General features: G+C 41.6%; 1 protein-coding gene across 7 annotated transcripts in view; it reads left to right on the top strand.

The window, feature by feature from the left end:
• The window catches only part of ARID1B (AT-rich interaction domain 1B), a 378,663-nt gene that overhangs the window by 302,446 nt on the left and 60,478 nt on the right, over positions 1-15,739 (top strand). For all 7 annotated transcript variants that reach the window (XM_031456606.2, XM_064486535.1, XM_064486532.1 and 4 more), the window contains one exon: positions 6,847-7,026. In XM_031456606.2, coding sequence (XP_031312466.2) covers positions 6,847-7,026 — 180 coding nt within the window. The remainder of the gene's footprint in view (positions 1-6,846; positions 7,027-15,739) is intronic.

Raw genomic sequence — 15,739 nt, 5'->3', positions numbered from 1 at the left:
AATATATAAACATGTATGCTCACGTATACACATTGAATCATGGTATAAAACATACTTCTTAACTATGGATTGTGGTAAAAAAATGTGTGAAAGTGTTTTCAGTGAATTAACTTCTGTGAGCCTCAATGTCTTCATAGTTGTTTTGAAGTTTAAATGAACTAATAATGAACAAAACTATTAGCACATAGTATCTGCTCAGTAAATGTCAGCTGTTGTCAGACCAGTGAATAACACTATGCCAGGAACATGAGAGATAGTAAATATTTGTTAAGTGAATGAATGTGCAAAGATTTGCAGGTCTAAAACTACATGGTGCCTGCAGGGAGATACAAGTGTCTGAGTGATAGAAACAGGGTGGGTGCCTTGTGTTGACCATATAGCCATGATGGGGCTGGAGAAACAGGTCAGGCCACAAAGACTTGATTGCTGGGCCAATACATTTGCCTTCATTCTTTTTTTTTTTTCCTTGAAGTATAGTCAGTTTACAGTGTGTCAGTTTCTGGTGTACAGCATAATGCTTAAATCATACACGAACATACATATATTCATTTTCATTTTCTTTTTCACTATAGGTTACTACAAGATACTGAATATAGTTCCCTGTGATATACGGAAGAAACTTGTTTATCTGTTTTATGTATAGTAGTTAGTGTCTGCAAATCTCTAACTCCAGATTTATCCCTTCCCACCCCCCCATAACCATAAGTTTGTTTTCTATGTCTGTGAGTCTTTTTCTGTTTTGTAAATAAGTTCATTTGTGTCTCTTTTTTTTTAGATTCCACATATGATATGGTATTTTTCTTTCTCTTTCTGGCTTACTTCACTTAGGATGACAATCTCCAGGTCTATCCATGTTGAAACAAATGGCATTATTTTATTCATTTTTTTATGGCTGAGTAGTAGTTTATATATATATTATATATATATTTTATATATATATATAAATACACACCACAACAGTATGCCTTCATTCTGTTAAGCAGTCAAGAGTCAGTGACTAGTTTTTTAACAAGCATTGTTGAACATCCCTGGAGAGATAGAAAGGATGGCATTCAGAGCACAAAGTGAAGGCCCTAGCCTTGGATTCAAGGAAAAGATTTCCTTCTTCTGAAAGGAGGAAAATCCCTAAGGGTGGGACATGGATGTGTGGATGTCTGTAGGTGAGAAGGCAGCCGTTGTGGGAGGTGATGCTGCCTCTGCCTGTGATTTGTTTACGTTTAGCAGCGGGGCTAGGGACAGACTTCAAGAAAGGGATGGTAAATATCAAACTAACCATTGACAAGCCCTGACCAAATAAAAGGGTGCCCGTGGCCCCTAGGATTCGGCTGAATGCAGGAACTGTAGCTGCCGAGAGTACACAGTGTGACGGACATTTTGCTAGTCAGACATGCTTTCGTCCTAGTCGGATGTGGTTAGTTTGCTTGCATCCTTCCTACCTTCAGCTGAGGTCTCAGCTTAAATAGGATTTGTTCAGGGAAACCCTCCTTGTCCCCAGGCTGAATTGGGTCTTCCCTGACATCTTCATAGCCCCTGTACTTCTGCTTTCTTGTGCTCATCACACTTCCTTCTGGCTGTGTTCAGGATGGCTGTCCTGCCACTAGACTGTGAGGGCCAGGAGGGCGGATCCTGCTTTGCTCATGGCTTACATCCCTAGCACCTAGCATCCGGCCCGCACCTGCTTCAGGGGCTTTGTAATTTTAGTTTATCATTTTTCCCTGTTGATAGGTTTTATTTTCTACTCAACTAAAATTGTAATCCTTCAAGGACAAGAATCACATCTTTTACTCTTTTTTTTTTTTTTAATGCTCTCTTATTCTTCCCACAGATCCATTAATGCCAGGGTAAAATTGGGGCATGCTGGTAGAAGATTTGTGTATCATTATTGTGGATTGAGTTACCCATATGATAGCTTAGTTAGGAATAGCTTAGTTAGGAACTCACACAGTGAATGAAGAAGGGCTTACGGCATCACTCAAAAGGCAATAGCAAAGCCTTTGTTTAGTGTTGTCATGGTGTTTTCCAGTTTAGAAAAACACATTCACATAGGTTTTTTCTTACTTGACTCTCAGGACGATCTTACAAGCCAGGACAGGAAATACATTGACTGTTTCCTACAAGAGAACCTGCGGGTCCACACAGTGGTTGGTGGTGGCAGCTTGTAACCCACATCTGATTCCCAACAGGTGCAGTTTGTATCTGTTTCCCATTACTGTTACCTTTTCTCTGAGAACATAGCTTGTGCCTCTTCATTCGGAGTTTGGTCGTACAAGTGTTTGTGATTTGCATACACATGTAATGAAGGACTCAAAAATTGTAAATCCATTTATGTAAACCTGTGGATTTATGTTATGAATGAAATGAATAAATCATATTTTCATCCAGTTTCTAAGATTTTTTGGTAAGTCCTTTTGTATAATGTAAATAATAATTATCTAAATTAGTACTTTTTTCCAAGGTTTGAATTTTCCATGTTAGATTATTTACCTAGCATATAATTCCATAATACATCTAGTATTTGTAATATGTAGGAAATTCATTTTGCACTTTCTAAATTTTCCTTACCAGATAGCTTGGTTTTCTAAAACTCAGATGGCTTGTAACTAGAACAATTTCACAACTTTTTTAAAAAGCAGCTTCATTCTCTCAGCTGTCAGTTTTTCTATTCATAAGCTATATTACAAGCTGCCATTTTATAATAACTTTCTAAAGGAAGCAAGATACAATCAAATAAATATGTTACCATAAATAGAAAATTCTTGGTTGAAGTTTGATTTTTTTGGAAGCATTTTAATATTTATTTCATTCAGAATAAAGGTTAAAATAAAACAAAATGAAGAATACCCTTAAATAAATATACTTACAGATTACAGACCTGAATTAGATTTTTCCAAAAAAAAAAAAAAAAGTTTAAGCCAGAATCATAGAGAACTCGAGCTGGAAGTACTGCCACAAGTATTGTGTGTCTCCCCATTTAACAGGTAAGGAAACTGAGGCCAAAAAGGTCAAGTTAATTGCTGTGTTCGGCACAGCAAACATGGAAGCCCACGACTAGCATCCTAGCTCAGCTCCCTTGCTGTCACACCATGTTACCTCTCTTGCTTCCCTTTTTTGAATATATTGTAATAATAATAGCTAATAAGTACTGAGAGCTTGCTGTGTGCCAGGTACTACTACACGTTTTTTACATATTGTTTCATTCGATCCCCACAGCAACACTATGAGATAGATACAATGGTCCTTATTTAATGGATGAGGAAACAAATAATAGACATGCAGAGTTTCTATGTTTAGGATGAAAAGTAGAGTTTTTTTTTGGTCAATGTCTGCTAATTTTCATCAGTTTGTTTACATTATGATAATGTTCATTAACCTTTTAAAAATATGGTTATATCCATAATGGAAGCTTTTTTTTTTAAGTAGCATCACTGCTGGCATTTAACTGTGGTTACATATCATGTACCTCTTTACCTACCTCCTAACTAGTCTTCTGACTTTTAGCCTTACTCTCCTTCGGTCCTTTTTCTCATGCTGCATATTACAGTAGAATTAGTTTTCAAAAATGCAAGTCAGGTTGTACCGCTTTCCTGCTGAGACTGTGTGTGGCCTCTGCCAGTGTTAATCAGACTGAAGGAACAAACTTCCATAGGATTGCGGTTTATAAACTAGAAAAATACCGTCATAATCTCTTATTTTTGTGTATCAGATACATTTCAGATTACATAACACTTTCATACGCTGTCTCACTTAATCTTACAGGAGCCTCATGTTCATTTTAAGATGAGGAAATTGAGGCTCAGATAAATTATGATTCACTTAAGGTCACACAGCTGGTTTGGTCAATACACACACTGCAGTATATTTATTTACATATCAGTCTCCCATGCTGGATTCTGAGCCAGTGACACAAACAAGACTGTAATCCAGGCCTTCTATTCCCGGTTGACCACCATTAGATGATTATAGCTCAGAAAAAGAGTCAGGGAAGTTATGTCATCTCCTTTCATTGTCTTGGGGATTACATGGAAAGGGATGAATCTTACCAAAAATATAAAACAAGATTTCAGGGAACTCTTGTAAGTGGTGCCACTGCAAAAGCATACAGAGAAAAGAAATTAGCTTTCCGATTTTAATTTCTGTGGAAGGAAGTGGATTCCATCCTCCATAGAAGCTTGTCTCTAAGTTGTGGAATTTGATGCTGTGACACATTCCATTGGGATTAGCTTTAACATTCCACCTCTTTTGGAGCCTTTTCATAAAGTTGATTTTCTGTAAAATTCCAGTGATGAGTGAGATAGTTCAAGTAGATAGTTCAAGTGTGTGTGTGTGTGTGTGTGTGTGTGTGTGTGTGTATTAAGGACTGAGTAAAGAGTCAGAAATAAAAAAGTAACTTGTCCAGATAAGAATTCTTAAAAGTCATCTGAACAAACCTTAAGCCTGTAGTGAGTGTCCCAGAGGCAATACTAAGTTAAGGATGTAATGTGTTATCAGAGGTTCTAGATCCTTCAGCGTGGACACTTTCATGGTTGAAGTGAAATTTAATGCTTAAAAAAAAGGATGTATATTATTTTCCTTAACTAATGAAGAAGAAAGCAGTCACTGTCCAAAAGAAAAAAAGGAACGAAAACTTATACAATCTATATGAAATTTAAACACATCTTTTATTAAACAACTCTATATGAAACTCTTGAGAATTTTACAGTAAAGCTTAGATAAATATTTCATGTTACATCTTAAGATGCAATCATTTATAGTAATTTTAGCACTCTGATTTCTGTTTGTTTTCAGATTTGAAAAAGCAAACATATTTTCTATGATGATTTATATCTGGGAGCTGCCAGTTGAGCCCAATTTCACAAGACTTATCTTTATAAATAAATGAAATAGAATAAAAAGGAAGAGCTCTACTTCTATTTTATGTCTATCTCTTCAGACAGAAGCAGTGTTAATAGATCTTTTTTTTTTTCCTTACTGAAATGTAAACCGTGACCTTTGTAAATACCCTTCTCTATTTAACACCCTAAACTCAAGCTGACCATGTGGGATCCAGGCACGAACGTCCCCTCTGGCTGCCTCAGGAGGCTCTGTAGGAGCTACTGTTCTCGGCTCTCCTCTGGCAGAAGCCAGAGCCTTCACCTGACGCACTTGAGCTCTCATCAGCTCTCACTCCTGGGCTCTGGGAGTTGTTCTTCAAACTGCTCTTAGTTTGCTGGTTTGATGAATTATCTTTTCCTAAGATACTTGTCTTGGGGTATTCCTTGTCTAAATGAGTGTTTCACAGTTCCTTCTGCATGCTTACTTATATTTGGCTGAACTACTGATGATGGGGAGGTACCCGGATGACGTAGTGTGTAATTTAAAAATGTATTTTCTTTACCCATTTGGACAACTACCTGCTATGCACCTACTGTGTTGTGCTCAACACTCTGAGTTCATGAGGAATTTAATACTCATTCACTCAGTAAGTAGTTTCTGACACCTGTCACATGCCAGATGCCCTGCAGGGCACTGAGAATGCAGCTGGGAACATAGACGTGATCTTGCCTTCATGGGGCTTATGTTTTAGTGGGAAACAGAGAGGTTAAGTGAGTCAGAAACAAACAGAGTACGATGATTGATTACAGGTTACAAAGAGCACTTTGAGGGAAAATGAATGAGAAAGTCAAGGAGTGGTGCCGCGTCAGGGAGGACGGGCCTGGAGAACGGGAAGGAACCAGCAGCAGTAGAACATTCTCAGAAGGGGGAACAGGAGACAGTAGGCTTTGTCAAGGGCAAGAGCTTGAAGTTATCCTTTAAGAACCATGAGAAGGCCAGTGGACATACAAGATATTGAGAAGGAGCGAAAACTACAGGAAGTGGGGTTAAAGTGAGAAAGGCAACCCCAAACCACAGAAGAGCCTGTAGGTCATAGTCAGATGCTTGCATTTTGTTCCCAGGTCCAGTGAGACGCCTGGGGATGTTTTATGCAGAGAAGATATACTCTAACTTCCTTTTTTATTTCTGAGCGATCATTGTGGCAGCTTTGTGAAAGTGAACCAAAAGGTGCAGAACAGGAGAGAGGGGTGAGCTAGCGGTGGGGAGACAGGACGGTAGCTGGGCGAGGCTTTTGTAGACGAGGAAGTGGAGAAGAGCGACCTGAGATCCGTTTCAGGAGCCGATGGCTCCATCGCACCCTGGGAAGTCGGGGAGGGATCATGGGTGTCGCCCTGGGGTGAGTGGTGGTGCCCTTGGTGGAGCTGGGGAGACCGCAGGCAGAACTTCATGGGAGGAAGTCAGAGTCTGTTCTGGAATAGCAGGTTACACTTCAGACCCTCCTTTTACTCACAGCTCACCCCCGAGGGCTAGTATGAGCTAGTAAGTCTGCAGCACGCAGGAGTCGAGGTGAACAGGTGTGGCTCTGGGAGAGCAGAGGGGAGAGAAGTAGTTACATGCAGGGGAGAGCTGGGTGCCGGCCGGAGCTTAAGAGAGGGGTGGAGTGTTTGAGTGACTGAGTACATGCACCCTAGAGATCAGGAAGTGGGCAGAGGCTCTGAGAGGTGTGCACAACATGTCCAGCCTGGCAGGGGTGGAGGTCAAGAGAGGTTAAAGTTACTTGCCTTTTCTCCCTCTCCTCCTTTCCCTAGTTCAAGTCCACAATCCTCTAGGTTCCCAGGAACTCTGATGACAGTTCAGGGTTGGGACGAGGGTGGCCCCTGGGGCCCTCCACACCCTGCACACTAGGGGTGCAATGTCTTTAGATGCTCTTTAGGGGAATCCTGCAGCATCAGTTTTTTCCCATCCACCTTCCACTCAATTCCATGCCCACTTTTGTCCTCTGCATTTATATGTTTCCATTTATTTCCCACTTAGGTTTTATGGCAGGCACACAAAGGAACCCGCAGATGTCTCAGTACGGACCTCAACAGACAGGACCGTCCATGTCGCCTCATCCCTCTCCTGGAGGCCAGGTGCATCCTGGAATCAGCAGCTTTCAGCAGAGTAGCTCAAGTGGGACCTACGGTGCACAGATGAGCCAATATGGACCACAAGGTAAAAAAAGTTTCTCCAAAATGCATTGCAGTCGGTTGTAGAAATTTTGTTAATGTTAGTCCTTCAAGATCTTAACAGTATAAACATCTTTTAAGATCCCGTTATTTGTTACCTGACAGATTTGTGAGGTTAATGCAAACCCACAGTCCTTCAGTTGCCCATAGTGATGGGAAGAATAATTATAGCAACTGTTCATTAAGTATTCATGCATCAGACGCTGCGGTAAGTGCTCTTCATACATGTGTTATTAATAATAAAGGAGTAAACCCTTGTCTCTGGGATGGAGCTCTAAATGCTTGTTGAGAAAATGTCACAAGCCTTGTCCTCAAAAAGTTTCATATTTTAAACAGGTTGCATCATGAATTCTGATTTGGCCCCTCCCTCTCTGTAATTATCTTTATAACAGTGTGCCCCCTACTCAGGAGGATGTCACCCCAGTACAGGCTCTCCCCATCTGTCTCCAAAGTGCTCTTATCAGGTAGACAGTGGTTCTGATTTGTCACAGTCATTACCATTCTACTCTTAGGACAAAGTGTGAAATGGACACATGTTTTTAAAAAGGAAGATAAGGCAAAGGTAGAAAAATAAGTGGAACTATGGCCAAAATGCACCATCTGCCTTCTGCCTTCCTGGAAGTTGATGTCTGTTTTGTCTTATACATGCAGAATCCTTTTATCAGGGTTTTTAACCTGATACATATATTTTTTTTCTAAGTCGTTTTTGGCAGTAAGGCATTTGAATTTAGCACCTTCTTTCTATTTATTTAAATTAGACATTAATGGATAATTTAGAGAGAATGAGATAATCTGGCACAATTCCCAGAGTTTCCTCACTTCTGAAAGTACCAGGAACATTCCAAGTGAGCACGATGCTCACCAGGAAACTGTGGTGAAATAAAGTGTTCACCGCCTCCACAGCAGAGCCGGGTCTCATGACTTAATAAAGCCCTAGAATTTCCAAGAGTGTTTGTGTCCGTTGGGAAAACATGCTGTGTTGAGGCTCTCTGAGCCTCTCCAGCCGTCGAGTAAGCACCTGCAAGGCCAGATGATTCTTTGAGGAGGCCAGGGACCTGCTCAGCTTTTACCTGCTCTTTCTCAGGAAAGCTTTCTTTACTTCACCATTTGAAAATTGCCTTGTTTTTTGAAGACCTCTTTTAAGCACCTTCAGTACTGTCCGTGTAGCATCACCTGCTTGCCTTACATTGCTCTGTTATTTTACATTCCAAGTATTTCTGTTGTTAGCAAAATTGTGTTAAAACACCCAAAACAAAGTTTTTCCATGGCCCCTTCCTGACTCTAATCAGTAGTGCACGTGGTCAGAGGGGATATAGATGTGAGTTTTGCTTGATTCCCTTCATACCATGTTGTAAGTGGATTTCCGTGTTATTAATAACAATAAGCTCTAGGAATTTGAGTCCCAGTGACAGGAAGAGAAGAATCTGCTCTGTCCCCTGTCGGCCCCAGGTAGCTGTGACCTGCGGAGTTTGCTGCTGAGCTAAGGCGGGCGTGAGTCACTGAGCTGTGGGGGCGCCGCCTGCCTGCGGCACCCGCCTGGTGGGTGTCTTCAAAACTGGGGTCTTTGGTTGTCGGGAAAAGAAAAAAGTGGAGTGAAAGTTGGAAAAGCAGTTTGTAAGTTGTGATGTGTGCAGAAGATGCGGACTTTCACTCGTAACATAACTGGAGAGAAGGTCAGAGCTTTGTTCTGAGAACTGGGGGTGGCAGAGGCCTGGGCTGCACCACGAGCGCTCTCAAGGGCTCCGTGTAATCTTCAGAAGTGATCTCTTCTACTCTTAAATAATTCACTCCTGCAGCCTCATCCTGCGCTGCTCTCAAGTAAGGGAAGATGGAGCCTTGGACTATCTGGTGAGCACTTAGCTTTAGTAGTTAGTAACACAAAAGCTAATTTCTATAGAATGGATTTATTTTCTGAATAAAACCCTCAGTTTTCTGGATCTGTTGAACATTAGGATTCTTGATTTAAGAGCGGTGAACCTGTGAGGGCTCTCACCCAAACTTGTGTGTCCTTGGAAGATGGCTTACTCTCTGGGATTTGCTTTTCCTGTAGAAAATGAGAACATTAGATTGCGTTACCTTGGAAGTTGCTTCCAATGCAAATGTTCTGTGAGTCTAAATTTTGCTTCAACTCCAGAGCCTTTTACATTAGTGCAGCCCGCTGGATCCACCGCGGAACATTTTAGTTATGTTGTCAAGAAGGTTTTTGTTTTAGGTTTTTTTAAGACATAAATACTGAGTTTAGGTTGGTATTAGAGACAATTTAAATAAGAATGATTTCTATACACGGCACCTTCTAACTTTGAAAAAAGTGCCTGCACATTCGTGTTCTCTGCAGTGCCCCCCCCCCCCCACCAGGTGACATCTCCACACAGTCCATGCTGGTGGCCCTCCTGGCCCCTTGACTAGTGCCCTGTGCTGAAGGCCAGTGCCCGGTGCCCCGGGGTCCGTGTCTGCTTTCCTCCGGGGAGTCTCCGCTCCTCAGCAAACTCTCAGTGACAGGAAATAGTGCCCGTAACCTGTATCGCTCAAGTCAATAAATGTTCTTACTTTTACGTTTCTCTCTTGATTGATCCTTTTAAACAGAGACCCAAATGAAGTTTTCTTTCTTTCTCTTAATTAACTTACTCAAATTAGTCATAAAATATTCAGCTTATGTCTTCATGTTATACGTTGTAATGTCTCTGGAAAGAGTCACTCGTGCGGTGACCCAGAGTCGTTAGTCTCATCTTCTATGTCGGTTACCAACTAGATGGCTTTCTTCTGGTTAATTTGGTTTTTAAGAGATCTCAGGGGAAAATATTTTATAATCTCCTTTCATGAACCTTTCTGTGGTCAGGAGTAGCTTCTCCAAAATTACTCATAAATAACAACCAATGTTGATTCAACACTGCCTGGGTCCTGGGTCCTGGGTCCTGGGTCCTGGGTCCTGGGTCCTGGTCGTAGTGCTTTTCATATACGAACTCATTTAATCCTCCCAGAGTGCTGTGTGACAGGTGCCATTATGACTCCACTTCACAGACAAAGAAACTGAGGCTCATACCAGGTCAGCACCTTCACCCAGGGTGTACAGTGGTCATGCTGGGATTCAAATTCAGGCAGACTTACCTGTTTTCTTAATTAATGGGAAGCCCGCGACGTTATCCCATTTTACAAATAAGCAGGTTAAGTAGATTACTTAACAAATCCCACAGCTGGGAAGTGCAGAGCCAGAGTTCAAACTGAGGGAGGCTTCAGAGGCCACTCACAGAGTCACTGGTGTGTCATTTCCCATGCCTCAGCTATACCCTTTCCTCACTGGTCCCTTCATCCAGTGAGCCACTGGGGGAACAAAAGACGAACTACTTGCCTTCAAGGAGCAAGGAACATTTGGGGAATATAGGCTTGGAAATACATCAAAACGCCAGAGGTTAAGGAAAAAATTTATGTTAAGAGGAAATTTTCAGAAATGTGTATTAATACTGTAAAATCTGAATTATTTAATATACAAATGGGATGAAGCCAATCTAAATGTGTAAAAATGTTTAATTGCAGTATATTTTACGAAAAAGTATTTTCCTACGTTGAAGCAAGCATGTGTAAAATAACTACGCTTACAAAGTGTTTGCAAGTAGAGATGGCCATGGGGACTTGGCCTAATAAATAGAAAGGAATTATGTGATTGACATGTTAATTATTAATACATGAATTTGCATGGGATAAAGGGAGCTGAAATCAATTTCATCTTCATAGCCTTTCTATTTCCCAAGGACAGCGACTGTCCTCCTTGTTTTTGTGTTCTCTAGAACAGTGTCTGTCACAAACTGTCCACAGATATTTTTTCATACTTGTCATTAATTGCAAAACAGGAGGGTCTTGCCTTAGCTTTGCTATGAATTAGAAGTATTACCTTGGACAACTAACAGTAATTCTGAGCCTGGTTGCCCCTCCAGTTATCAGTCCCTTGTATGTTAGTGTCTGGGCCACCACATACAGCTATGTAGGTCGTACAATGACTCAGCCTTGGTTTTGTGCCTTAATTTCTATAGTTTGTGTCTTAGGAAGCAGGGAGCTTACAAGTAGGTGAGTCTTTCATTCCTAAATTACTTGGCCAGAGGTGTTTTTCAGAAGGGTTTAAAGTGTTTTTCTCTAAAGCATATCAGATGCCATCGGAACTCTTCCTTCTCCTTCATTCATTAAAATATTTCTCATAAATTCAGTAAAGGCAAACTTTAAATGATACTGAGTGGAAGTGAATGCAGTTCCAGAGTAGTGAAATGCACATTAATGATCTCACAGCTGTTTCAGTTCAAGAGGAACAACATAGAAACGTCACCAGTTGGCAGCCCACTAGCTACTTGAGAGTGCCTTACAGGCCCACGACAACCTTGGTGTCACCATGACCCAAGATTTCAGTCTCCGCTCTTACTATTAAATTAAGCTAAATTCATCTGCTCTTCTACAGAGATGAGATGTGTCTGCCACATGGATTCGTTTTTTACCCCCGTGGACAGTGCTACAAATTGGAGATCTTTTTCTTTGGCTTTCCAAAGGCTGGTCACTCCCTCTTAAGTTTCACGCATTTTTTGGGAAACTGGTTGTAATGCGCTTGATATGTTTACTGCTTCCTATTACCTTTATTTTATGGTTAAATGGACAGTGCTAGGCAAAAGTATTAATTCCATATTCTGTAAGTCTTTGTTATTCAAAGTCTATCTTGCTAATAGAAAAAACAAATTGTAATAGATCATTTTATAGCAAAATGTGGCTAATGCAGTCTTCTCTTGATGTTCAAATTTAGCCTTCAAGTTGCAAGATTTAAGCATGAATTTCTATTAACAGACCAATAATCATCATGATTTTATCAAAACCTGGGAATTAGGAAAGCAGTAAGGAAAATTTTAAATACAAATCAACTTAAAATAAGAAAAAGAAAAAACATACAGCAACATTAATTTCATCGAGTGTGAAGCTAATTATTTGACGTTGCTAATTAAAAGCAGCAGCAGCAGAGCGCCAGCATCCACTCCCTCACTGAGGGACCGAGCGCCTCGTGCAGCGTGGTCAGCCAGCGGGCTTGTGCTGCGGGTCTGGATCGTGACAGTCACGGACAGCGGTGTAGAAACGCAGCACGTGGACATGCAGCTTCTCTTTACATCTCAGCAAGGTGCCTTTCCCTGGGACTCCATAGCACTGCCATTTTTTCAAATGTTTGTTTGAGAAGAAATGACCTACTGAGTCACAGTTTTCAAATCTGTAAGAGTGGCACCAAGGGTCCTTTCAGAAGGCCTCCCCCGCCTGCCATCAGGTGAAGCCGGGCAGAGCTGTCCCTCCAGGGGGCGCCGTTCCCATGCAGGCAACGTGAGTGTGCAGGGTCTGAGCCGGGGGAGGGCGCAGGCGCTCAGGCAGTGGTAATAACAACAGCGGCTCTGAGAACCCTTCATTTCTTACCATAGTGATTTTACTGTTTTATGCCAAATTTGGCTATTGAATTGAGATAATACGATTTTACATTTTTTCTCTTAGTGCTCACTTTTTCTTATACTTTGTTCAAGAAATAAATTTGAATATCTATGCATCTTGAAAGTAAAATTAGTCCAGCCGTGGTTACTGGTATCATTTTCCCCACAGCAACCACATGACATAGATCATCTTGTCCCTTTTTACACATGAAGAAACTGAACATTGTAGTGACAGGTAGCTTTGTGAAGGTCACACATGCACAGACGGTTACGTCCCTGCTCCTTGAGGGCCTGTGCTCTTTTCTTCACCCACTGCCCTCAAGTCAGATACTAGCGTCTGCCTGTGGCCATGTGTCCCTGGGCCTGTGTGTGATGTCAGCGTGGTGGTGGTGGCTTCTCCAAAGATCCACTTCCACTACCCAGAGAGGTAGCCAGCGGGCCCCCGGCTCCCTTCCCGAGTGGCTCTCCTCAGTCCCCGTCTCACGGCACCTGCCCTCACCAGTCTGTGTAAGTTCTGCCTGCTTTACTTTCCTTCATAGTATTTGGCACCACGTGACATTGTCTAGATTTGTTTCTTGGAATGTCTGCTGCCACCGGAACGTAAGCTCTCTGCCTTTGCTCACAGCTGAATCCCCAGCCATCAGCACAGAGCTGCTGGCACGTAAGAGGCCCTTAAGAACTATTTCCTAAATGAATGAAGACAGAGCGCTCCAGAGACACTGGCATACCTCCTCAACCCTGCCTTGATGCTTGAGGGCTATCGTTCTGAATACTCAGTGCTTAAGAATTATCTTTGGGGGATGACACTAAGGATCATTTTTGTCTATCTCTCTTTGTGATGCTGTATTTTCTGCGTTAAGCTTCCATCATTATATAATTAAATTTTTAAAGGAGTTAATTTTTGTAACATACGGGAAAAAACTACCAAAAGTGAAATACTGAAGTCGTACTGTAATGTAGTGGGTCTTTCCTCCTCTCTTACAAGCTTTACGTGATACTGCTTTCACATTTTGAAGACTTTTTAAAATGCATGTTGACCTAGGAAAAATACGGTGCTTTATACGTCATTTCAAATGATAAATTATCTCTGTTCCCACAAATAGTCGGATTTAGTGCAACACGGGGTGGGTTGGCTTTCATTTCGAATCTGCACCTGTGGTCTTAATCGCTGAGTCTCCCTCCCAAAGCAGCGCCTGAAAGAGCAGCACTGTGTGACCGGTCTGAGTAGGCAGGCAGAGCTGGCAGGCTCTTCAAGATACAGCCGTTTTTGCAGAGCAAGGATCTTACTTAAATAGGGTGACCAGCAAATAAACACATGAAAAATGCTCTCGAAATCATTTGTCATTAGGGAAATGAAAATTAAAGCCGCAAAAACACCCACTACACACCTACTGGAACGGCTGATGTCTTTTTGGCAACATCCAGGATGTAGAGCAGTTAGAACTCTCATGCGTATTTTAGTGGAGTTTCTTATAAAGTTAAACATGCAGTTAACGTACAACCCAGCACTCTCAACCCTAGAGTTTACCAGGAGAAATGAAATGTGTGTCCACACAGAGACCTGTGTGCAGACGTCAGCAGCTTTATTCATGATTGCTAGAAACTAGAAACAGCCTAAACATCCGCAGGATGAAACGCTACTCAGCAACGAAAGGGAGCCCGCTATCGACGTGTCAGCATTACGGATGCATTTCAGGACCACAGTGCTGAGTGAGAGGAGCCGGACACAACAACCACACACCGTACGACTGTTCCTGTGACATCGCGGGGTTGGCAAACTGTAGGACCAGAAATCAGATCAGTGGTTGCCCGGGCGGGCGTGGAGTGAGATTGACCACAAAGTGAAAACTTTGTCATGATAGAAATACTTCCTGTCCCAACTGTGCTGCTGGTTATAGGACATATATGGTTGCTATTGCATATAAATTCTACCTCAGTAAACACGACAGAATAATATTGTAATGGATGGCTATCAAAAGTGAGCATTGTTGGCTAAGCAATAAGGTAAATGCATATTTAGCCCTAATTCACAAATATGTTTATGATAATATGTAACTAACTATCCATGTATTTTTTTCCCACCCAGGGTCAGGTGTCTGTTCTATGATTGGTGCACCGTTTTATCCTCCACAGCTTAGGGAAATAATACAGGACCTTGCATGTAGCAGTTGTTCACGAGTAATCATTAAATGATTGAAACTGAGAAGCGAAATAAGTGGAAACATTCAATAATTCAAAAAAAAAAAGCAGTAAGCTTGGAATATCCATTGTAACTAGCAGATTTTAAAATTCTAGAGTCAGGTACAGAATTATCTGTGATCCTCCTAAAATGATGATGGTGACTTGAAGGGGGTCTAGCTCCTGTTTCCTCTGTCTGGTGCTCAAATACAACTCCTGGTGGGTTGAAATCTGAATTCATTTGGTGACCAATTTTCCAAAGCTGGTGTGCCAAGATGAACCCACTTGAAAACTGTGGGCTCTCGGACTTGGCTGCAGGACCCGTCCAGCTGAGGTGGGCTGGCCCAGCGTCTGCTGCCTCCATTGTGCTTAATGCTCCATCCATCTGTTTTCTGTCAGAGCTGGTGCCAGCAAATTACTAATCTATTAGAGGAACATGGAAATAAGATTGCACTTCTCATTCCTGGCTTTTCCTCTCGTATTTTGCTTGGCTTACATAGCTGGTTTTTGTTTATTTTGGGGAGAAAGATACGTTACCGAGTAGGCAAAGTGTTGGGGATGAATCATTTTTCACACCTAACATACATTTTTAAGGATTATGGAAAAGAGATCATGTTAATGATTATTGATAACATTATGATTGTTGGTGGCGGGGTGATCGCAGCTGTTGTTTATTAGGTGATTCTGTGGTTGGCACTGTACTCGTCACTTTCCACCTATTCCCCATTATTATGGTTACTTTACATAATAAAACTGATGCTCTGGGAGGTTAAATAACTTGTCAAAGGTCACGCCCCTAGGAAGTGTCAGAACCAGCATTCAGACCTAGTTTCTAGAGCCTGTGCTTTATCCATTGCTGCCTCTTAAGCCATTTAAAGCCTTTAGAAACCATTTTTATCCAGGCATGTGAGTTTAATGAGGAAAGGCTTTAACGTTTCAAGGAGAAGAAAAGGGGACTTTGTATTTCTTCTACCAAATAGGGGCCTCTATAATTAGAGCGTATTCCCTTGACATGTGCTTTTGAGTGCCAATTCATGGAATCAGCCCAACTGATTGAGGGAAAATAGATTGGGAGCCCAGCGC

Source organism: Camelus dromedarius, chromosome 6 (genome assembly GCF_036321535.1).
Source record: "Camelus dromedarius isolate mCamDro1 chromosome 6, mCamDro1.pat, whole genome shotgun sequence".
NCBI lineage: Eukaryota > Metazoa > Chordata > Mammalia > Artiodactyla > Camelidae > Camelus > Camelus dromedarius.
Note: the sequence above shows the minus strand (reverse complement) of the source record. Positions and strands in the feature narration are given on the sequence as shown.